This window comes from Mobula hypostoma, chromosome 17 (genome assembly GCF_963921235.1).
Source record: "Mobula hypostoma chromosome 17, sMobHyp1.1, whole genome shotgun sequence".
NCBI classification, from domain to species: domain Eukaryota; kingdom Metazoa; phylum Chordata; class Chondrichthyes; order Myliobatiformes; family Myliobatidae; genus Mobula; species Mobula hypostoma.
Window position 1 is genome coordinate 6,921,324 of NC_086113.1, and position 24,933 is coordinate 6,946,256.

General features: G+C 40.5%; 1 protein-coding gene across 1 annotated transcript in view; it reads left to right on the plus strand.

The window, feature by feature from the left end:
• Positions 1–15,326, plus strand: part of LOC134357672 (zinc finger CW-type PWWP domain protein 2-like) — a 41,997-nt gene extending 26,671 nt beyond the window's left edge. Inside the window, exons 7-8 of the mRNA XM_063069289.1 lie at positions 5,135–5,268; positions 15,150–15,326. Coding sequence (XP_062925359.1) covers positions 5,135–5,268; positions 15,150–15,326 — 311 coding nt within the window. The remainder of the gene's footprint in view (positions 1–5,134; positions 5,269–15,149) is intronic.
• The last annotated feature ends 9,607 nt before the right edge of the window (positions 15,327–24,933 follow it).

A 24,933-nucleotide genomic window follows, 5' to 3' on the forward strand; every position in this document is an offset into this window, starting at 1 on the left:
CCTGACGAAGGGTCTCGGCCTGATACGTTGACTGTACCTCTTCCTAGAGATGCTGCCTGGAGTATTGTGTGCAGTTTTGGTCCCCTAATCTGAGGAAAGACATTCTTGTCATAGAGGGAGTACAAAGAAGGTTCACCAGATTGATTCCTGGGATGGCAGGACTTTCATATGAGGAAAGACTGGATTGACTAGGCTTATACTCGTTGGAATTTGGAAGATTGAGGGGGGATCTTATTGAAACGTATAACATCCTAAAGGGATTGGACAGACTAGATGCAGGAAGACTGTTGCCGATGTTGGGGAAGTCCAGAACGAGGGGTCACAGTTTGAGGATAAAGGGGAAGCCTTTTAGGACCAAGATTAGGAAAAACTTCCTTCACACAGAGAGTGGTGAATCTGTGAAATTCTCTGCCACAGGAAATAGTTGAGGCCAGTTCATTGGCTATATTTAAGAGGGAGTTAGATATGGCCCTTGTGGCTAAAGGGATCAGGGGATATGGAGGGAAGGCTGGTACAGGGTTCTGAGTTGGATGATCAGCCATGATCATACTGAATGGCGGTGCAGGCTTGAAGGGCTGAATGGCCTACTCCTGCACCTATTTTCTATGTTTCTTTGTTTCTATAAATCCTGCCTCTCAGGATCTTCAACTCGACCACCCACTGAAGTCAGACTCACTGGGTTGTCTCTACTCCCTTTCTTGAAAAAGGGAACAACATTTGTAAACCTCCAACCCTCCGGTACTTCTCCCGTCCTTGTTGAGAATGCAAAGATCATCAGAAGAGGCTCAGCAGTCTCTTTCCTCGCTTCCCACAGTAGCTTGGGGTATATCTCATCTGGTCCCAGTGACTTATCTAACTTAATGCTTTTCAAAAGCTCCAGCACAGCCTCTTTCTTAATGTCTATATGGTCAAGTGTTTCAGTCCACTGTAAGTCATCCCCACAATTGCCAAGGTCTTTTTCCCTGGTGGATACTGAGGCAAAGTATTCATTAAGTACCTCAAAAGGACAGCAATTATACCAGTGCCCAAGAAGAGTAGTGAGAGCTGCCTTAAAGATTATCGTCCAGTAGAACTCACATCTACGGTGATGAAATGCTTTGAGATGTTGGTCATGGCGAGAATTAACTCCTGAATCAGCAAGGACCTGGACCCACTTTAATTTGCCTATTACCACAATAGGTCTATGGCAGATGTAATTGCAAAGACTCTTCATGGGGCCTTAGATCATCTGGACAATACAAACACCTATGTCAGGATGCAATTCATTGACTATAGCGCAGCGTTTAACACGACCATCCTAGAGTCCTTATTGAAAAGCTATAGAACCTGCGCCTCTGTATCTCCCCCTGCATTTGGATCCTTGACTTCCTAACCGGAAGAACACAGATTGATAATACCACCTCCTCTTTGCTGATGATCAACACTTGTGCACCTCAGGGAAGTGTGCTTAGCCCACAGCTCTACTCTCTCTATACCCATGGCGCTGTGGTTAGGCATAGCTCAGGGGCCATTTATAAATTTTCTGATGATACAACCACTGTTGGCAGAATCTCAGATGGAGACGAGAGGACATATAGGAGTGAGACATACCAGCTAGTTTAGTGGTGTCACAGCATCAACCTTGCACTCAATGTCAGTAAGACCAAAGAACTGATTTACGACTTCAGAAAGGGTAAGACAAGGGAATACAAACCAATCCTTATAGAGGGATCAGAATATCCCTGAGGATCTAACCTGGTCCCAACATATCGGTGCAGCTATTAAGAAGGCAAGACAGCGGCTATATTTCATTAGGAGTTTGAGGAAATTTGGTTTGTCACCTAATGCACTCGAAAACTTCTACAAATGTATCATGGAGAACATTCTGACAGGCTGCGTAACAGTCTGGTATGGGGCGGTGTGGGGGGGGGGGGGGTTGCTCCTGCACAGGACAGAAAAAAGCTACAGAAAGTTGTAAAATTAGTCAGCTCCGTCATCGGCACTATCCTCTGTAATATTCGAGACATCTCCAAGGAGTGATGTGTGAAAAAGGCAGTGTCTATTATTAAGGACACCCATCACCAGGACATGCGCTCTTCTCATTGCAACTGTCAGGAAAGAGGTACAGAAGCCTAAAGGCACACACTCACCGATTCAGGAACAGGTTCTTCCTCTCTGCCATCTGATTTCTAAATGGACATTGACCCATGAATACTACCTCACTTTTTAATTTTTTTTTGCACTATTTTTAACTGAACTCTTTCCTATACATATATATACTTACTGTAATTGATTTATTTTTTTATTTATCATGTATTGCATTGTACTGCTGCTGATAAGTTAACAAATTTCATGACATCTGCCAGTGATATTAAACCTGATTCTGATTTTGATTCCTCTTCCCTAATAATATGGGGATTACTTATAATGTGCTTCTGCTTCTTTATTTTTCTTAACAAAATGAACTATTTTACATTTTTCCACATGATACTCCATTTACCAGATCTTTGCTCAACTTATTTAACATAATTTTATACTTTGTGGCCTCCTGACTGCTTACTTTCTGACATATCATGAGTCCCTAGCCAATTTGGTGCCCTCATACAAGTCATTGATGTGAACCTTGAGAAGTTTACAATTCGTTTTACAGTAGCTTATCAGTCACAACCAATCATTTATGCCTTTTTTACTGCCAGCCAATCTTCACTCCATGCCAATATGTTACCTCTGAAAATCTGGTGATTCATCTTTATCCACAGCATGTTACTTCTTCAAAGAAATGTTTTTAATTTCTCATAGGAAATTAACACTGAACCCCATAGAACATGTTGTCAGCATAAGTCTCTTATCATTAAAATTTTATGGTATGAAAGGAGGTTGCTTGGCTCCTTACACCACCCAAGAATTGGATCCAAATCCTCTTTTGGGGGAAATTATAGGATTCTGTGACAATAGATTACTTCTATGGATTACATCTGCTCATGCTTATTATCAATATCCTATTATTTTGTATTCCATTGCCTTGTTTTCCTTCCCCCAAACGTGTTACCTCATGCTTCTCTCAGTGGATTATGTTTCATTGCCCACTGAACCAGTTTATTATTTCTTCCTATACCTCAGGCTTATCTCTTCATTGTTAATCACACAGCTAGTTATAGCATGAGCAAACCTTTTAATCATGCTTCTTGAATGTAAGTCTAAGTTGGTTACATGTTCAAAAATAACAAGGATATTAGAATTGAGCCCTGTGGAAAAACATTGCAAATAACCTACTGGTCATATAGGCAACTGCCAATGAATCAATTTTGAATCCAACTTGCCACTTATTCATGGATCTCCTGGGGTTATCTATTCTGATCAATCTGGTCTTGTAAATTTATGGTCTTATTAAAGGCTAGTTTAATTTTGTAATCCTCCTTATCGAAAAAAAGGAATCATTTTCCTTTATATGATAGCAATGTTTTAAAAGCATTTAGACAGACATGTGAACATAGAGAAAATGAAGGGATATAGACTATGTACAAGCAGATGGAATTAGTATAAATTGGTATCAGCCATGTGAGCCCGGACAAGCTAAGCTGAAGAGTCAGTTTCTGTGTTATACTTTTCTTTTTTCTATGAAATATACACCAAATTACTTCATTAAAGTATTATACCTGAAAATGAAAGAATGCATGTCACATCAAACTTAATGTGCCATTGTCAGATTCTCTATTCCCATCAATATGTTGTCCTCTTCAGATTTATGCATACTGACCCAATTAAGGAGAGCTACCTCTGGAGGTTCCAGATCAGCACACAGCCAGTTATAGTCATAGAAACTCAAGAAATTCTGCATATACTGGAAATTCAGAGTAACAGACACAAAATGCTGGAGAAACTCAGCAGGTCAGGCAGCAACTATGAAAAGGAATAATCAGTCGAATTTTTGGGTCAAAGCCTTTCATCAAGACCTGCTGAGTTCCTCCAACATTTTTGTGTATTACTACAGAGTTACAGAAACTATTGTAAGATTATCTTCAGCTAATCAGTAAAATGGAGATAGGATGACCACTTGCCATCAAGATCATTACTTCCTTAAGTCTTTCTGTTTTTATTTCCTTTTAGATTAGCATAATGATCAGCTGATACCTCAACCAAAATACTTTTCACACATGCATTACAACAAAGATTGATATCAGTCAATGTTGTCAAGATCTTAATTTCCTTTTCCACAGAATAATAAAGACAACAAGCAGACAAAGTCATCACACTAAGTTAACGTTGTAAGAGTCAATGATGGCAACCAAATGATCATAGGGATAGCAGTGCAGAGCCAGACCTTTGCTAACAGAATTTGGTACTGTCATCAACATGATTATGCACTGTGAAATCTCTGAATCTACCTCCTGATGTCTCGGTGCTTGCAGACATTGTGGTAAATTAAAGAATGCCACCGTGAGGTAATTCTGACTGGCTTCTATGTATGAATGTCAGTTCATAAACACAAGACATTACAAAATACATTGAATGATTTTGTGAGCGTGAGAACACTGGGCATAGCGGTGACATGCTTTATCAACTTAGGAAACTCTCCCTGTAATTCTTATAGAGACTTATTTCTAGTTTGGCAGTTATAAACCAGAAGACAGGTATTTTCTAACAAAAACTTCATTTCCTGCCATTATGTTGACTTGCTTTCTTTTTGTTGGGACTTCTTCCTTTCATATAATTTAGGAAAAGGTGAGAAGTGCATGGAAAATGCATACAGTCTTCTGTAAGGATTGAACAGTATTTATCAAAATATATTGCATGGTTTGTTCCGGGATTGTGCCAAATGTGAGAAAGAGCTTTCTATACATAGTTTATTAAATTCAAGTCCTATGCGTGAGCCTAATATTTGTCTGCAAACACTAATTAATTTCTGCTTTGTCTCTCATGTGGAGGTGATGGCCTGGCAAAATGTATTATAATGTTTCACAATAAAATGCAATTACTCATGGAATTAAATATTTTAAAAATGAAATGCAGTTAACAGTTAAAAATACAAAAACAATTCTTATTTTTATCCATACTCTTGAATCATCCTCATATGTGCATTTTATTCAAATATATTAGTACAAGCATATAGATATTCTATTGTCATATAAGATTAAATCAAAATCTTTTTCTTCAGATATTTTTCAGGCAGAAAATTTATTGCAGGATTTGGAAAAAATGCTGAAGCAAATTAATGATTCTGACAAACTTGCTCATTCATTTATGCTAGAAAAACAAGATGGTGGCAAAATTCAAGGCCAGAAAAACAAGGTAGGTTCACAGTACACATTACAAACCAATAAAACGTCCTTGGACAGATATTTGAGTTTGGTTACACTGGACAACAAAGATTTTTGTTGAATACTTTTGGCTGTATCTTATGGACTTTGGGCTGCATCTTATGGACTTCGGGCTGCTATCATGAAAATCACCTTGAATTTTCCCTATCACTCTCCATTTTAAAAAAAAATCGCCTTTATTTGTTATTTCAATTCATAATTCAAGTTAAATAAAATGTTGCCCATAATGTCAGCCGAAAAATTTTCTGTCTTATTCAGGCATGCCTGGGCATGCTTAGGTAGGGTGGATGCTGCACGGCAGGACAGGTTTTAGAAAGGCTATAAAAGCAACTCACACTCACTGTTCTATGCATTGCGTTTATAACTATATCGGTTTGTGCTCATATTGATGCATGTGGTCTACATGTTTAGCATATTGTATGTACTCATTATAATAAAGTAATTGTATTTTCAGGAGTATTTGTGATAGCGAAATGTCTCACCAAGTTGCCACAGCCGCGATACTTTCTATTGTATTTGTGACAAGTATACACTTAAATCTCAAAAGACAAAGCATGACTCCTCTTATTAAGAAAGCCTATGAGCTCTACTTTGGTTGTAAAACTGGCAACCAAAACAAAGCCAGGGCGTCTCATATTCGTTGCACAACATGCACTGTTGATCTTAGAGTGTGGCTCAGAGGTACTCGGAAGTCAGTGCCATTTGTTGTCCTGATGATATGGCGAGAGCAGAAGGATCATGTGACAGACTGCTATTTCTGTATGACCAATGTGTCTGGTTTCTCTGCTAGAAACAAGATATCTATTGAATACCCCATTCTTCATTCAGCCATGAGACCTATGTCGCATAAAGATAGTCTTCCAGTACCAAGACATGGAGTCTAGAGGAGGCAGATGAAGAGACCATAATGCACGAGCCAGAAATGGAAAGCGACACGGTTTCTTATACGTTGAATGAGCCTCATCTGATAACTCAATCTGAGTTTAATAACCTGGTCAGAGACTTGGGTTTGTCAAAGGCAAAAGCAGAATTATGTGGTCACTAGGCACAAAAATTTATCTGAAGGATTTCAATATTTGAGTCAGACGTTTCCCAGAATTACTGGTGTCAAGATTTAGGAAGGAATTTTTGTTGGTCCACAAATCAAACAATTCATCAATGACAGGCAATTTTAAGAACTTCTAATGGGACCGGAGAAAATCGCATGGAAGACATTCAAATATGTTGTTGAAAATTTTCTTGACAACTACAGAGCACCAGACTATGTGTAACTGGTTAACAATATGCTTTGAGCATACAAAGCCATGAAGTGTAACGTGTGTGCAAATCATGGCACTGTCAGTGACGAACATGGTGAAAGGTTTCACCAGGACATTGCGATCATGGAGAAATGGTATCAGGGCAACTGGAATCCATCAATTCTGGCTAATTATTGTTGGCACTTTAAGTGAGAAGCCTCAGGATGAGTACAACTGGAAATCACTTTTAGCTTACTTGGACTATTGCAAAGCATCAGCACTGTTATGCAATTAAATGCATTACAATCAATAAAAGTTGATTTCTGGTTTCTCCAAATTTGGGTGTGATGGAAGTAGGCTGACATTATATTTGTATTCAGCTTCAAGTGCTCTATCATAACCACAAAACTTTTCTGGCGGAGCAACACTTTCAAAAGAAAAATTTGCTCTCCAGTGTTATTAGGGGTAAACAGAAGCAAGTACATTAGATGAATTTACTCATCTCTTGCCTTGCTGTTCCATCATTGAAATACAGTCTCAGAAGGCAAGTATAATAGGTAGCTGATCCAATGATAACTATTCACTATAAACAACTGATGACTCATTACTCTCTTAACTAACTTTATTTATCTAAGATTTGTTATTGTCTACTGGATGTCTCTTTATTTGATTAGTTAGTCATTCTCAAAGGGATCATTGCACCTTGCATAAAAAACGTGGGTTATTTGATTTGATATCCACATAAACTGCTTTTGAGTTTATGCTTTATAAATGTTTGTTTGATTAAAGTTTCATTCATACTTAATGTATTAGCTATCATTTGAACTGGAATAGACAATAGACAATAGGTGCAGAAGTAGACCATTCGGCCCATTGAGCCTGCACCGCCATTCTGAGATCATGGCTGATCATCTACTATCAATACTCGGTTCCTGCCTTGTCCCCATAACCCTTGATTCCCCCATCCATAAGATACCTATCTAGCTCCTTCTTGAAAGCATCCAGAGAATTGGCCTCCACTGCCTTCTGAGGCAGCGCGTTCCACACCTCCACAACTCTCTGGGAGAAGAAGTTCCTCCTCAACTCTGTCCTAAATGACCTACCCCTTATTCTTGAACCATGCCCTCTGGTACTGGACTCTCCCAGCATCTGGAACATATTTCTTGCCTCTATCTTGTCCAATCCCTTAATAATCTTATAGGTCTCAATCAGATCCCCCCTCAATCTCCTTAATTCCAGCGTGTACAAGCCCAGTCTCTCTAACCTCTCTGCGTAAGACAGTCCGGACATCCCAGGAGTTAACCTAGTGAACCTACGCTGCACCTCCTCCACAGCCAGGATGTCCTTCCTTAACCCTGGAGACCAAACCTGCACACAATACTCCAGGTGTGGTCTCACCAGGGCCCTGTACAAATGCAAAAGGATTTCCTTGCTCTTGTACTCAATTCCCTTTGTAATAAAGGCCAACATTCCATTAGCCTTCTTCACTGCCTGCTGCACTTGCTCATTCACCTTCAGAGACTGATGAACAAGTACTCCTAGATCTCTTTGTATTTCTCCCTTACCTAACTCCACACCTGTCAGATAATAATCTGCCTTCCTGTTCTTGCTCCCAAAGTGAATAACCTCACACTTATTCACATTAAACGCCATCTGCCAAGTTTCTGCCCACTCACCCAGCCTATCCAAGTCACCTTGAATTCTCCTAACATCCTCATCACATGTCACACTGCCACCCAGTTTAGTATCAGCAGCAAACTTGCTGATGTTATTCACAATGCCTTCCTCTAACTCATTGACGTAAATCGTAAACAGCTGTAGTCCCAATACCGAGCCCTGTGGCACCCCACTAGTTACCACCTGCCATTCCAAGAAACACCCATTCACTGCTACCCTTTGCTTTCTATCTGCTAACCAGTTTTCTATCCATGTCAATATCCTCCCCCCAATATCATGAGCTCTGATTTTACCCACCAATCTCCTATGTGGTACCTTATCGAATGCCTTCTGAAAGTCAAGGTACACCACATCCACTGGATCTCCTGCGTCTATCTTCCTGGTTACATCCTCGAAAAACTCCAATAGATTAGTCAAGCATGATTTGCCCTTGGTAAATCCATGCTGGCTCGGCCTAATCCTATCACTGCTATCAAGATATGCCACTATTTCATCTTTAGTAATGGACTCTAGCATCTTCCCCACTACTGATGTTAGGCTAACAGGGCGATAGTTCTCTGTTTTCTCCCTCCCTCCTTTCTTAAAAAGTGGGATAACATTAGCCATTAGCCAATCCTCAGGAACTGATCCTGAATCTAAGGAACATTGGAAAATGATCACCAACGCATCCGCAATTTCCAGAGCCACCTCCTTTAGTACCCTAGGATGCAGACCATCTGGACCTGGGGATTTGTTAGCCTTCAGTCCCATCAGTCTACTCATCACCGTTTCAATCTGTTTCAGTTCCTCTGTTACCCTATGTCCTTGGCCCATCCATACATCTGGGAGATTGCTTGTGTCTTCCCTAGCGAAGACAGATCCAAAGTACTTATTAAATTCGTCTGCCATTTCTCTGTTTTCCATAACAATTTCTCCCAATTCATTCTTCAAGGGCCCAACATTGTTCTTAACTATCTTCTTTCTCTTCACATACCTAAAAAAACTTTTGCTATCCTCCTTTATATTCCTAGCTAGCTTGCATTCATACCTCATTTTTTCTCCCCGTATTGCCTTTTTAGTTAAGTTCTGTTGCTCCTTAAAAATTTCCCAATCATCCGTCTTCCCACTCACCTTAGCTCTGTTATACTTCTTTTTTAATGCTATGCTATCTCTGACTTCCTTTGTCAACCACTGTGGCCACTTTCCCCCCTTTGAATCCTTCCTTCTCCAGGGGATGAACTGATTTTGCACCTTGTACATTATTCCCAAGAATACCTGCCATTGCTGTTCCACTGTCTTTTCTGCTAGGATATCCGACCTGTCAACTTTGGCCAGCTCCTCCCTCATGGCTCCATAGTCTCCTTTGTTCAACCGCAATACTGACACTTCTGATCTGCCCTTATTCCTCTCAACTTGCAGATAAAAACTTATCATGTTATGGTCACTACCTCCTAATGGCTCCTTTACTTCAAGATCACTTATCAAATCCTGTTCATTGCACAACACTAAATGCAGAATAGCCTTATCCCTGGTCGGCTCTCATACAAGCTGCTCCAAAAATGCATCCCGTAGGCACTCTACAAACTCCCTATCCTGGGGTCCAGTATCAACCTGATTTTCCCAGTTCACCTGCATGTTGAAATCCCCCATAACTACTGCGACATTTCCTTTGCCACATGCCATTGTTAACTCCCTATTCAACTTGCACCCAATATCCATGCTACTGTTTGGGGGCCTGTAGATAACACCTATTAGGGTCCTTTTGCCCTTACTGTGCCTCAGTTCCATCCACACTGACTCTACTTCTTCTGATTCTATGTCCCCCCTTGCAAGGGACTGAATCTCATTCCTCACCAACAGGGCCACCCCACCCCCTCTGCCCACCTTTCTGTCCCTTCGATAGCACGTATACCCTTGTACATTCAATTCCCAGGTCTGATCCCCCGCAGCCATCCATGTCCATGAATATGAGAACAATTGCAAATTGTAACAAATCAATTTTTATATTATAAACTTCTGGCTTGAAGAATAAGATTTAAGAACCAATCCTTTCGACAACCAACTTTTACTTAACCTTCAGTGTAATATATCTGCAAGTACATTACAGCTGTTTAATTCTTTTCTTAAACAGAAGAAAACTTCTTAAATTAAGAAAATCTATATAATATTTATGTTTAAAAATAGTAATAATTTAACTTTGGTATGAGTGCAGCATGTAGCACAAGTAAAAAGGCAATTTTTCTCTGTGATGGCATCTTAAATCAATCGTTTATTTATAGCTGGGAATAAAATAAGATGCAATTTGCATTCTCATTAAGTTATAATTAGCTTTATTATTGGTTATATAAATTAAAGACCTTTGAAGATAATTTCTGGTGGGTGTATGCAATTTAGAATTAGTACACTCACACAATGTTGGAGGAACTCAGCAGGTCAGGCAGCATCTATAGTGATGGAGAAAGAATCAATGTTTCAGGTCTCCATCAGGACTGGAAAGGAAGGGGGAAGAAGCCAGAATAAGAAGATGTGGTGGGGGGGGGGGATGGAAAGAACTACAAACTGGAAGATGATAAGTGAAATCTAGTGAGGGGGAAGGTGGGTGGGGTGCAGTGAGATACTGGGACGTGATAGGTGGGGAAGGTAAGGAGTTAAAGAAGAAGCACTCTGATAGGAGAGGAGAGCAGACCATAGGAGAAATACCATCTATAAATTTGCTGATGATACAACCATTGTTGGTAGAATCTCAGGTGGTGACGAGAGGGTGTACAGGAGTGAGATATGCTAACTAGTGGAGTGGTGCCGCAGCAACAACCTGGCACTCAACGTCAGTAAGATGAAAGAGCTGATTGTGGACTTCAGGAAGGGTAAGGCAAAGGAACACATGCCAGTCCTCATAGAGGGATCGAAAGTGGAGAAAGCGAGCAGCTTCAAGTTCCTCGGTGTCAAGATCTCTGAGGATCTAACCTGGTCCCAACATATTGATGTAGTTATAAAGAAGGCAAGATAGTGGTTATACTTCATTAGGAGTTTGAAGCAATTTGGAATGTCAAAAAATACACTCAAAAACTTCTACAGTTGTACCGTGGAGAGCATTCTGACAGGTTGCATCACGTCTGGTACGGAGGGGCTACTGCACAGGACCAAAAGAAGCTGCAAAATGTTGTAAATTTAGTCAGCGCCATCTTGGGTACCAGCCTACAACGTACCCAGGACAGCTTCAGGGAGTGGTGTCTCAGAAAGGCAGCGTCCATTATTAAGGACTTCCAGCACCCAGGGCATGCCCTTTTCTCACTGTTACCATCAGGTAGAAGGTACAGAAGCCTGAAGGCACACACTCAATGATTCAGGAACAGCTTCTTCCCCTCTGCCATCCGATTCCTAAATGGACATTGAATCTTTGGACACTACCTCACTTTTTTTTAATATACAGTATTTCTGTTTTTGCACTTTTTAAAATCTATTCAATATATGTAATTGATTTACTTGTTTATTTATTATTATTGTTTTATTTTATTTATTATTTTTTCTCTCTGCTAGATTATGTATTGCATTGAATTGCTGCTGCTAAGTTAACAAATTTCACGTCACATGCCAGTGATAATAAACCTGATTCAGATTCTGATTCTGAACGGAGAAGGAGCACCAGAGGGAGGTGATAGGCAGAATTCTGGCTAACCAGAATGAGGAATTTCAAAGTTCAAAGTAATTTTTTTATATCAAAGTACACCTGTGTCACCATACACAACTAAGAGATTCATTTTCTTGTGGGCATTCATAGTAAATATAAGAAACACAATAGAAGCAATGAAAGACCACCAGGACAGACAAAATACCAATGTGCAAAAGACAACAAACTGTGCAAATACAAAAAAAAAAGAAAAACAAAAGTCCTTGAAAGTCAGTCTGTAGGATATGGGAACAGTTTGAGTGAAATGAATTTATAGGGAGAGAAGGGGGAGAGGAAGAGGGAGAAATTACCAGAAATTGGAGAAATCAGTGTTCATGCAGTCAGCTTGGAGGCTACCCAAACGGAATATGAAATGTTCTTCTCCAAACTGAGAGTGGTCCCATTGTGGCAGTAGAGGAGGCCACGAACCAACATGTCAGAATGGCCACCGGGAAATCCTTTGGATTTTCAGCATCTGTAGAATCTGTTGTGTGTAGAATTAGTATAGCTTGAATATGTCACAAAGAAAGTTAATGTTTCATATGGTGTTATTTATTTGAATTATTTTGTTGGAAGATATTGCAGTACTCTCATCACATTCCAGATCACAGAACATTAATTCTCAGTTTCTGTTTTGTGCTGCAGTTAAGAGGAGGATGCTTTCTTATTAAAATCCTAAGCATGAATATAAAAAGTAATGATAATGATTTTGTTGCAGTGGCAGCAGTCTTATTACTAAATGGTGAAGGAGGTTATTACTAAAACAACATTGAATTCCATTTCAATACTGCTAGTGGTTTCCAAGACATTAAACCAAATTCCAATGCCCAATATCAAAATCTTCTGCCATTTATAACAATAACCTTTCCTAAAAAGATATATATTTGGAATTATTAACAGAAATTAACAATGGTTTCAGAGCCTCTCAATTGAAGGGATCTCATTACAGCCATAACAGGATGGTGCTGCCTTCCCTTAATCTTCAGTGACATTCCCATTGTTGAGAGACCCACCATTGATATACTGGGGGTTTCCATAGACTACAAATGTAAGCGGACTAATCACTTAAATACAGCTGATCTTCTGGAGTTGGTCCGAGGCTGAATATCCTGCAATGAGTGAATCATTTCATAATTGGCCAAGGAAGAAGTCAAAAATGCGCACACATGTGCTCCACTTGCCTGAATTAAAGTGATGCCTAAAATAAAAAGACGGAGTATTGTAACCAAAATTAAAACCAGAAAATGCTCTACATTTTCTGCTTAAATAGAATCTGTGGAGGCAGAAACAGAGTTAAACTTTCAGCATGATGACTGTTTTGCCGATAAGTCAGTGTAATTTAAACTGATGATTCGTATCTGCATGAAAAAGTGAGCACTGAGGAGGATACAAAAATCTACAAATTCATAGAACATAGAACATTACAGCTCATTACAGGCCCTTCAGCCAATGATGTTCTGCCAAACTTTTAACCTACTCTAAGATCGCTCTAACCTCTTCCTCCATTTTTCTATCACCAATGTGTCTATTTAAGAGTTTCTTAAAGCCCCTTATGTATCTGCCTCTACCACTACCCCTGGCAGGGTGTTCCACACACCCACCACTCACTGGAAAATCATATAGGCTAGTTAAGCAGAATAATCAGTATGTAGCAGATGGTGTATAATGTGGCAAAGCAAGAGGAAGAACAAAAACAACAAAGTAATTTTTCATTCTTGAAAAACTGATAAATATTTGAATACAGTGGGATCCTGGTATGTTAATTTAGAAGATTTAAAATGTAATTGTGCAAAAGAAAGAAAATGGTGTGTTAACACTTTTACATTATGAAAATGGAAAATGGTATAATAAGGCTGTAGGTCATAGGAGCAGAATCAGGCCATTTGGCCCATTAAGTCTATTCCACCATCCTTTCATGGCTGATTTAAATCATAAGACATAGGTGCAGAATTGGGGCACTTGGCTCATCAAGTCTGCTCTGCCATTCCGTCATGGTTGATTTATTAGCGCTCTCAATCCTATTTTCCTCCTTTCTCCTAGTAACCTTTGTGACCCTTACTAACCAAGACACCATCAACATCCTCTTTAAATGTATTCAATGATTTGGTCAAAACAGCTATCCTTGGCAATGAATTCCAGATTCACCACCCACGAGCTAAAGAAATTCATCCTCATCTCTGTTCTAGATGGACGTGCCTCGATTCTGAGGCTGTGTCCTCTGGTCCCTAGATTCACCCACTATAGGAAACATTCACTCATCTAGGCTTTCAACATTCAACAGGTTACAATCAGATCCCCTCATTCTTCTAAACTCCAGCAAGTACTGGCCGAGAGCCATCAAACACACCACAGGTGTTAACCTTTTCATTCCTGGAATCATTCTCATGAACCTCTTCTGGACCTTCTCCAATGCCAGAACATCTTTTCGAAGATAAGGGGCCCAGAAATGCTGACAATACTCCAAGTACAGTCTGATAAATACATTATAAAGCCTCAACATGATATCCTTGCTCTTATATTCTAGTCCTCTTGAAATGAATGTTAGCGTTGCATTTGCCTTTCACCCCACTGACTCAACCTGTAAGTTAACCTTTAGGGAATCCTACATGAGGACTCCCAAGTCCCTTTGCACCTCTGATTTCCGGACTTTCTCGCTGTTCAGAAAATAGTTCGCCTTCATTGTAAGAGATTTAGCGTACACAAGTAAGAAGGTGCTGCTGTGTATGTAGGAGTTTGGGGAAACATCATTTGGAGAACTATGTACCTAAAGAAGGATACATTTGCCTTGGAAGCAGTATAGTATAGATTTGCTAAATTGATTTCCCAACGAAAAATTGAGTAGAATGGAATGAACATATTGAGATATCTAAAATTCTGAGAGAGACAAAACCTAAGAAGCCATTTCCTCGAGCTGGACAAAATAAAACTTGGCGACATGATCTCAGTATAGGGAACTGGATATTTAGAGTTGAGGTGAAGAGAAATTTCTGATTTAGAAGTTTGTAATTCCATGGAATTCTTTGCCTCAGATACCATGGATGCTCAGTCAGTAGGTGCTTTCAAGCCTAATGTAAGTAGATTTTTGTACATAAAGACTTTTAGTGATATGAGAATCTGGTGGGAAAATGAACTGGAAACACAACTATGATCTTATTAATTGTTGAGCAGGTTTGAGGGACTCTGAAGCCTGTGCTTGCCTTACTGTATATTCACAAATGAATGTAAATTAATTTTTTTGTTGATTTTAGCATTTATGTAACATTCTGTTTGATCAATCAAGTTTTTTTTCAGTTATCCAACTGGAATGTGGCAGCTTCTGAAGAGATAGAACTGCAGGATTTCACTGGGGCTGAAGATTGCACTGTTATAGATGGAATAGAATTCAGGACTGGGAAGTACATTGAAGAAATTGCAAACCAGCTGAAAGAAATTGATGTAATCATGGCTGAGATGGAAGGTTATCTTTAATCTAACTTCTAATGTTTTCCTCTTTGCTAAAGAGCTAAGTTTATTTAATTTAACTTAATTCACTCTTTCCATTTTGTGAGTTTTGTAGCACATAAACCTGGTTATGGTTTCATTGACTACAATTTTAAAAATAGTTAAAGTAGTTAGTGGTTTGATTGCTTTGTTTCTTGAAATAAATATCATCTTTTATACCATTCCTTCTCCGTGTCGACATGAGATCCTTCATGCACTCCCAAGGATATCCTCATTTGCTATACTATTCCAAATTATAATAAAACCTTGTTGTTATGTAATAGCACACAACTATAAATCTTGTTAAAATATTTATTTTGACCATGTTTGCAACAATTTCTTTTATTTTGTTAATTTTTTTGTTAATTCTTCAGTTTTGAATGCTGTTTGCTTACTCGTGGCACAGTTAGAGATTGTGAGGTTGGAAAGTTTGCTCATGCTATTGGGGAGGATTTAAACTAGATTTGCAAGGAGTGGGAACCAAAGTGAAGAGGCAGAGGATGGGGCCATTGGCGTACAAGTAGAGATAGTTTGTAGGGGGTTTGTGAGGAAGGATAAGCAGATGATAGAGCAGAGATGCACTCAGCCATGTGGTTGGAGATGTGTCTATTTTAATGCAAGGAGTATCATAAACAGGGTGGATGAGCTTAAGAGTGTGTATCAAGACGTGGAACTATGACATTGTGGCCATTACATAGTCTTGGATGTCTCAGGGGCAGGACTGGCTGTTGAGTTTGCCAAGCTTTAGATGTTTCAAAAAGCACAGGGAGGGTGGCAAAAGACGTGGGGGAGTGGCATTACAAATCAGTGATAGTATCACGGCTGCAGAAAAGCAGTAAGTCATGGAGGGATTGTCTACTGAGTCATTGTGGGTGGAAGTCAGAAACAAGAAGGGGGCAATAACTCTACTTGGTGTTTTTTATAGACCCCCCAATAGTAACAGAGACATCGAGGAGCAGATAGGGAGGCAGATTCATGAACGGTGCAATAATAATAGGGTTGTTGTGATGGGTGATTTTAACTTTCCTAATATTGACTGGCATCTCCTTAGAGCAAGGGGTTTAGATGGGGTGGAGTTTGTTAGGTGTGTTCAGGAAGGTTTCCTGACGCAATATGCAGATAAACCAACTAGAGGAGAGGCTGTAGTTGATCTGATATTGGGAAATGAACCTGGTCAGGTGTCAGATCTCTCAGTGGGAGAACATTTTGGAGGTAGTGATCACAACACTATCTCCTTTACCATAGTGCTGGAGAATGATCAGAGCAAACATTTTGGGAAAACATTTAATTGGGGTAGGGGAAATATGATGCTTTTAGCAGGAACTTGGGGGCATTAATTAGAAGCAAATGTTCTCAGGGAAATGCACAGCAGAAATGTGGCAAATGTTCAGGGAACATTTGCATGACGTTCTGCATAGGTATGTTCCATTGAGGCAGGGAAAGGATGGTAGGGTAAAAGAACCATGGTGTACAAAGGATGTAGAAAACCTAGTTAAAGAAGAAAAGCTTACAAAAGGTTCAAGAAACTAGGTGCTGTTAGAGCTCTAGAAAATTGGAAGGGTCCCAGGAAGGAGCTCAAGAATGAAATCAGGAGAGCGAGAAGGGGCCATGAGAAGGCCTTGATTAGTAGGATTAAGGAAAACCCCAAAGCATTCTACAAGTATGTGAAGAGCAAGAGGATGAGCCGTGTGAGAATAGGACCAATCAGGAGCCAAAGTGGAAACGTGCAGAGGAGGTAGCGGAGGTACTTAATGAATACTTTGCTTCAGTATTCACCAGTGAGAAGGGCCTTGGCAATTGTGGGGATGACTTACAGCGGACTGAAACGCTTGAGCATATAGACATTAAGAAAGAGGATGTGCTAGAGCTTTTGAACCGTATTAAGTTAGGTAAGTCGCTGGGACCAGACAAGATATACCCCAGGCTACTGTGGGAAGTGAGGGAGGAGATTGCTGAGCCTCTGGCTATGATTTTTGCATCATCAACAGGGGCAGGAGAAGTGCCAGAGGACTGGAACATTGCAAATGTTGTTCCCTTGTTCAACAATGAGAGTAGAGATAACCCAGGAAATGAGGGTTATTTAGGTTAGACTAGTGAGTCTTTCTTTAGTGGTAGGCAAGTTGTTGGAAAAGATCCTGACGGGCAGGATTTATGAGCATTTGGAGAGACATAATCTGGTCAAGGATAGTCAGCATGGCTTTGTCAAGGGCAGGTCGTGCCTTAAGAGCCTAGTCAAATTCTTTGAGGATGTAATGAAACACATTGATGAAGTTAGAGCAGTGGATGTGGTGTATATAGATTTCAGTAAGGCAGTTGATAACGTTCCCCATGCAAGGCTCATTCAGAAAGTAAGGAGGACTGGGATCCATGGAGACCCTGTTTTGTGGATCCTGAATTGGCTTGCCCACCGAAGGCAAAGGGTGATTGTAGATAGTTTGTATTCTGTATGGAGGATAGTAACCAATGGTGCTCCACAGAGATCTGTTCTGGGACCACTCCTTTTTGTGATTTTTATAAGTGACTTGGATAAGGAAGTAGAAAGGTGGGTTAGCAAGTTTGCTGATGACACAAAAGTTGGGGGTGTTGTGGATAGTCTGGAGGGTTGTCAGAGGTTACAGCGAGACATTGATAGGATACAGAACTGGGCTGTGAAGCGGCAGCTGGAGTTCAACCAAGATAAAGTGTGAACTGGTTAATTTCAGGAGGTCAAATTTGAAGTCAGAATATAATATTAATGGTAAGACTCTTGGCAGTGTGGAGGATAAGTGAGATCTTGGGGTCCGTGTCCAAAGGACACTCAAAGCTATTGCACAGGTTGACAGTGTTGTTAAGAAGGCTTATGGTGTGATGGCCTTCATCAGTCATGGGATTGAGTTCAAGAGCCGTGAGGTAATGTTAAAGACCTTAGTTAAACCCCACTTGGAGTACTATGTTCAGTTCTGGTTACCTCATTACAGGAAGGAAGTGGATGCTATGGAGAGAGTGTAGAGGAGATTTACAAAGACGTTGCCTGGATTGGAAAGCATGCCTGGTGAGAATAGGTTGAGTGAACTTGGCCTTTCTGCCTTGGAGTGATGGAGGATAAGAGGTGTCTTGATAGAGGAGTATTTGATGATGAGAGGCTTTGATCGTGTGGATAGCCAGAAGCTTTTTCCCAGGGCTGAAATGGCTAACACAAGGGGGGATAGTTTTAAGGTGCTTGGAAGTAGGTACAAGGGGGATGTCAGAGTAAGTTTTTCACACAGAGAGTGGTGGGTGCATGGAATGCACTGCCAGTGACGGTGGTAGGGGTGGATACAATAGGGTCTTTTAAGAGACTCTTAGATATGTACATGGAGCTTAGAGAAACAGAGGGCTATGTAGTAGGGAAATTCTAGGCACAACATTATGGGCTGAAAGGCCTGTAATGTGTTGTAGATTTCTATATGCTATGTCCTATGTTCTATTGGTAAGTATGACTGAGTCATGACTGAAAGAAGGTCATAGTTGGGAGTTTAACGTCAAAGGATATACTTTGTGTCAAAAGGACAAACAGAAAGTCATAGGCAGTGGTGTGGCTCTATTGGTAAGAGATGGAATTACATTCAAGAGCAGGGAGGTCATGCTGCAACTATACAGGGTACTGGTGAGGCCGCACCTGGAGTACTGTGTACAGTTCTGGTCTCCATACTTGAGGAAGGAAACACTGGCTTTGGAGGCAGTGCAGAGGAGGTTCACCAGGTTGGTTCCAGGGATGAAGGGGTTAACCTATGAGGAGAGATTGAGTTGCCTGGGACTATACTCTCTGGAATTCAGAAGAATGAAAGGGGATCTTATAGAAACATTCAAAATTTTGAAAGGAATAGATAAGATAGAAGTAGGAAAGTTGTTTCCATTGGTAGGTAAGACTAGAACTAGGGGACATTGCCTCAAGATTCAGGGGAGAAGATTTAGGATGGAGACGAGGAGAAACTGTTTTTCCCAGAGAGTGGTGAATCTGTGGAATTCTCTGTCCAGGGGAGCAGTTGAGGCTTCTTCACTAAATATATTTAAGATACAGTCAGATAGAATTTTGCATAGTAAGGGAATTAAGGCTTATGGGGAAAAGGCAAGTAGATGGAGCTGAGTTTACGGACAGATCAGCCATGATCTTATTGAATGGTGGGGCAAGCCCGATGGGCCAGATGGCCTACTGCTCCTATTTCTTATGTTTTTATGTACATCTTTAGAAAGAGGTGGCATAGGGTCAAGGAATGTTGAATCTTTGTGGGTAGAGTTAATAAACTGCAAAGGTAAAAACACCATTATGGGAATCATACGGTATATAGGCCTTCAAATGGTAGCCAAGATGTGGGGTTGAGATTGCAAAGTTAGCTGGAAAGGGGATCTAAAAAGGGTAATGCCACAATTGTAATGGGGGACTTTAATATGCAAGGGGATTGGGAAAATCAGGTTGGTGTTGGATTGCAGAGAGGTATTTGTTAAATGCCTATGTGATAGCTTTTTAGAGCAGCTTGTGCTCGAGCCTACTAGGAGAAAGACTATCTTAGATTGGGTGTTGAATAATAACCCAGATTTTATAAGTCCATGTAACATAAAGGAAACCTTAGGAGGCAGTGATAATAATATAATTCAATTCATACTGCAATTTCATAGGGAAAAGCATAAGTCACATGTATCAGTATCACAATAAAGAGAATTACAGAGGCATGAGAGAGGAGCTTGCCCAGGTAGATTGGAGGGGGATACTGGTAGGGATGATGGCAAAACCGAGGTGGTTGATGTTTCTGGGAATAGGTCACAAGGATGAGGATAGATTTGTCCCACAGAAGAAGTTCTCAAATGGCAGGGCTAGGAAAACGTAGCAGACAAGGGAAGTTAAGGACTGCATAAAAGCCAAGGAAAAGGCAGATAAGGTTGCAAAAGTGAGTGGGAAGCTGGATGATTGGGAAGCTTTTAAAATCCAACAAAAGGCAACTAAAAAGCTATAAGAAGAGAAGAGATTAAATATGAGGGCAAACTAGCTGATAATATAAAGCACGATACTGAACATTTTGTCAGGTATATAAAGAATAAAAGGAACATGAGAGTTGATATTGGACCACTGGAAAATGATGCTGGTGAGGTAGTAATGGGGACAAGGAAATGGCAGATGAGCTTATTAAGTACTTTGCATCTGTCTCTACTGTAGAAGACACTAACTGTATGCCAGAGATCCGTGAGTTTCAGGGAGCAGGAATGAGTGCTATTGCTATTACAAAGGAAAAAGTGCTAGGAAAACTGAAAGGTCAAGGTGGATAAGTCACTTGGATCAGATGGACTATATCCCAGCATCCTGAAAGAGGTTGCTGAGGAGATAACTAATGCATTGGTCATGATCTTTCAAGAATCACTTGATTCTGGCATGGTCCCAGAGGAATGGAAAATTGCAAATGCAACTCCACTCTTTAAGAAGGGAGGAAAGCAAGAGAGAGGAAATTACAGGCCAGTTAGCTAACCTCAGTGGCTGGGAAAGTGTTGGAGTCCATTAAGGATGAGGTTTCGGGGTACTTGGAGACTAATGATAAATTCATTTACTTAGATTTTCAGAAGACATTTGATAAGGTGCCTTACATGAGGCTGCTTAACAAGATAAAATCCTATTGTGTTACAGGAAATATACTGGCATGGATAGAGGAATGGTTGAGAGGCAGGAAGCAGCGAGTGGGAATACGGGGGGCCTTTTCTAGTTGGCTGCCAGTGACTAGTGGTGTTCCTCATCGGTCAGTATTGGGACTACTACTGTCACATTGTTTGTCAAGGATGTGGATAGTGGAATTGATGGCTTTGTGGCAAAGTTTGCAGATTATACAAAGGTAGGTGGAGGGGTAGGTAGTGCTGAGGAAGCAATGCGATTGCAGCAGGACTTAGACAAATGGGAAGAATGGGCAAAAAAGGTTCAGAATACAGTGTTGGGAAATGTATGATAATACATTTTGGTAAAAGGAACAATAGTGCAGACTATTATCTAAATGGGGAGCAAGTTCAAACATCAGAGATGCAAAGGGATTTAGGAGTCCTCGTGCAAGACTCCCAGAAGGTTAATTTACAGGTTGAGTCTGTGATAAGGAAGGCAAATGCAATGTTGGCATTTATTTGAAGAGGAAAAGCAAGGAGATAACGCTAAGGCTTTATAAGACACTGGTCAGGCCATACTTGTTGTATTGCCAACAGTTTTAGGCTCCTTATCTCAGAAAGGACCTATTGTCATTGGAGGGAGTCCAGAAGTGGTTCACGAGGATGATTCCGGGAATGAGGAGTGTTTGGCAGCTTTGGGCCTGTACTTACTGGAATTTAGAAGAATGCATGGGGACCTCATCAAAACCTACCGAATGTTGAAAGGACTAGATAAGGGTGATGTGGAGAGGATGTTTCTTCTGTTGGGAGTATCCAGAACTAGAGGGTACAACCTCAAAATGGAAGGGCGACCATTTTGAACAGAGGTAAGGAGGAATTTTTTTCAGCAAAAATTGGTGAATCTGTGGAATACTCTGCGACTCCCATTGGTATATTCAAAGTGGAAATTGATAGATTCCTGATTGGTGGAGGCATCAAGGGATATGGTGCAAGGGCAGGTGTATAGAGTTGAATGGGATCCGGGATCAGCCATGATGAAATATCGGAGTGGACTCGTTGGGCTGAATGGCCTAATTCTGCTATTATGTCTTATGGTCTTATGGTCCACTTTTATTGTTTGCACTGTCTTTTTCTCTTTCTTTTTTTTCTTTGCATGTTGAGTGTTTGACGGTCTTTTGTTTTAATAGGTTCTGTTGGGTTTGTTTTGTAGCAGTCTATAAGAAGTTGAATCTCAGGGTTGTTTAAAGTATACATACCTTGATAATAAATTTACCTTGACTTTGATTTTGACTCTTCAGGTGGCACACTCTCTGGCTTTTCATGGTTCTACACATATGGTTGAGTTTGATTTTTTGAAATAGCCCTTCGTCCCGGTGTTTCATTATCTGCAAACTTAACAGGTTGTACAAGGTTCTTTTGTTGTTCCATTTAATTGCATATGCTCTGTATGCTTTATTTTCTTAGGGAACAGTAAGATGGAATTTGATTGGGGGGGCGCTCAAGAGAAGGGCTAAAAATATAAGCTTGAAATTTCATGAATGCATTCTCTGGTGTTTTTAATTTTAAGCGTATTTGGCAAGTTCATCCAGAACTGAGCAGAATATTCTTAGAATATGTCCATATTGTGCAGTAGAGCAATCAGTCAAATCAAGTATGATGATCTCTAAGGGGTTGACTTTTGGTGGGTCTTCAAGTTGCTGTCATGTAACACAGCTCCCTCTTAAACAGATTTCCACCAGGTGTATCTATCGAGTGTAATGTCTTCATAGATTTTAAATGTAATGTCCTTACAGAATACATGACTATTTTGATTCAAAGACCAGAAGAATTAGGAACAGAATCAGACCTTTTGGCCCATCAAGTCTGCTCCACCATTTCATCATGGCTGTTGCAATTTTCCTCTCAGCCCCAATCTCATGCCTTCTCCCCATATCTCTTCATGCCCCAACCAATCAAGAATCTCTGCTTTAAATATACATAAAAAGTTGGCCTCCACTGCTGTCTGTGACAAAAAATTCTACAGATTCACTGCCCTCTGGCTAAAGAACTTCCTCCACATCTCCATTCTAAAAGGACAGCCCTCTATTCTAAGGGTGTGTCCTCTGGTCTTAGACTCTCCCACCGTAGGAAACATCCTTTCCACATCCACTTCATCAAGGTCTTTCACCATTCTATAGGTTTCAGTGAGGTCACTTGTTACTCTTGTGAATTCTAATGCATACAGACCCAAAGCCATCAAAAGCTCTTCATATGACAAGCCATTCAATCCTGGAATCATTTTCATGAATCTCATTTGAACCCATTCCAGTTTCAGCACATTCCTTTGAAGATAAGGGATCTAAATGTGCTCACAATATTCCAAGTGAGGCCTCACTAGTGCTTTATAGTTTCAACATTACATCTATGCTTTTATATTCTAGTCTTCTTAAAATGAATGCTAACATTGCATTTGCCTTCCTCACCACAGACTCAAGCTGCAAATTAACCTTTCTGGAATCCTGCACAAGGACTCCCAAGTCCCTTTGCACCTCAGTATTTTTTGGTATTTTCTCTCCATTTAGAAAATAGTCAACCCTTTTATTTCTTCGATCAAACTGCATGACCATACATTTCTCAACTCTGCATTCTATTTTCCAGTTTTTTGCTCATTCTCCTTACTTATCTAACTCCTGTCCATCAATTCCATTATCCAAATCATTGACATATAATGTAAAAAGAATTGGTCCCAACACAGACCCCTCTGGAACACCACTAGTCACAGATAGACAGCCAGAAAACTCTCCCTTTATTCCCACTTTTGCCTTCTGCCAATCAGCCACTGCTTTATCCATGCTAGAATCTTTTCTGTAATACCATGGGCTTTTAGCTTGGTAAGCAGCCTCATGTGTGGCACCTTGTCAAAGGCCTTCTGAAAATCCAAGTATACAACATCAACCGGTTCTCCTTTGTATATCCTGCTTGTTATTTCTTCAAAGGATTCCAAAAGATTTGACAGGCAAGATTTTCCCTTGAGGAAACCATGCTGACTATGACCTATTGTATCATGTGCCGCCCAGTACCGTGAGACTTCATCCTTAGTAATCGACTCCAACGTCTTCCCAACCACTACAATCAGAGTAACTAGCATATAGTTTCCTTTCTTCTGCTTCTTTCCCTTCTTGAAGAATAGAGTGACATTTGCAATTCTCCAGTCTTCCAGAACCATTCCAGAATCTAGTGATTCTTGAAAGACCATTACTAATGCCTCCCTGATCTCTTCAGCCACCACTTTCAGAACTCTGGGATGTACGCCATCTGGTCCAAGTGAATTATCTACCATTAGACCTTGCAGTTTCCCAAGAACCTTCTCTCTAGTTATGGTAACTTCACATATTTCATGCCCACTGACAGCTGGAGCTTCCACCATACTGAAGTCAGTGTATAACTCCAGATCAGTGTCTTCAAAAGAACCCTGAAAAGGAAAAAAACTGATATTAAAGATAGAAAGAGAGCTGTTTTACCCTCTTACTTAAGAATGCTGAGGACTCGATCCAAGATATCCCAGACCCTGGCACCCGAGTGGCAACATACCATCCAGGATTTCACCCACAGAACCTTCTGTCTGTTCCCCTCACAAATCCCTTACCACCATAGCATGCCCTCTCCCCTTCCCTTCTGAGTCTCAGAGGCAGACTCTGTGCCAAAGACCCAACCACTGTGACTCTTCTCTGTTAGGTCATCCGCACCCCCCCCCCCCCCACCGACAGTATCCAAAGTAATATACCTTTCGATGAGGGGAATGGCCACAGGGTTACTCTGCACTGGCTCCTTAGCCCTCTTCCCCTTCCTGACTGTCACCCAGTTTCCTGTGTCCTGCACCTTGCGTGAAATTACCTCTCTTTATGTTGTATCTATCACCACTCCAGCATCCCGAATGATCTGGAGTTCATCCAATTCCATCTCTAACTCCTTAACGAGGTTTGTTAGAAGCTGCAGCTATATGCACTTCTTGCAGTTGTAG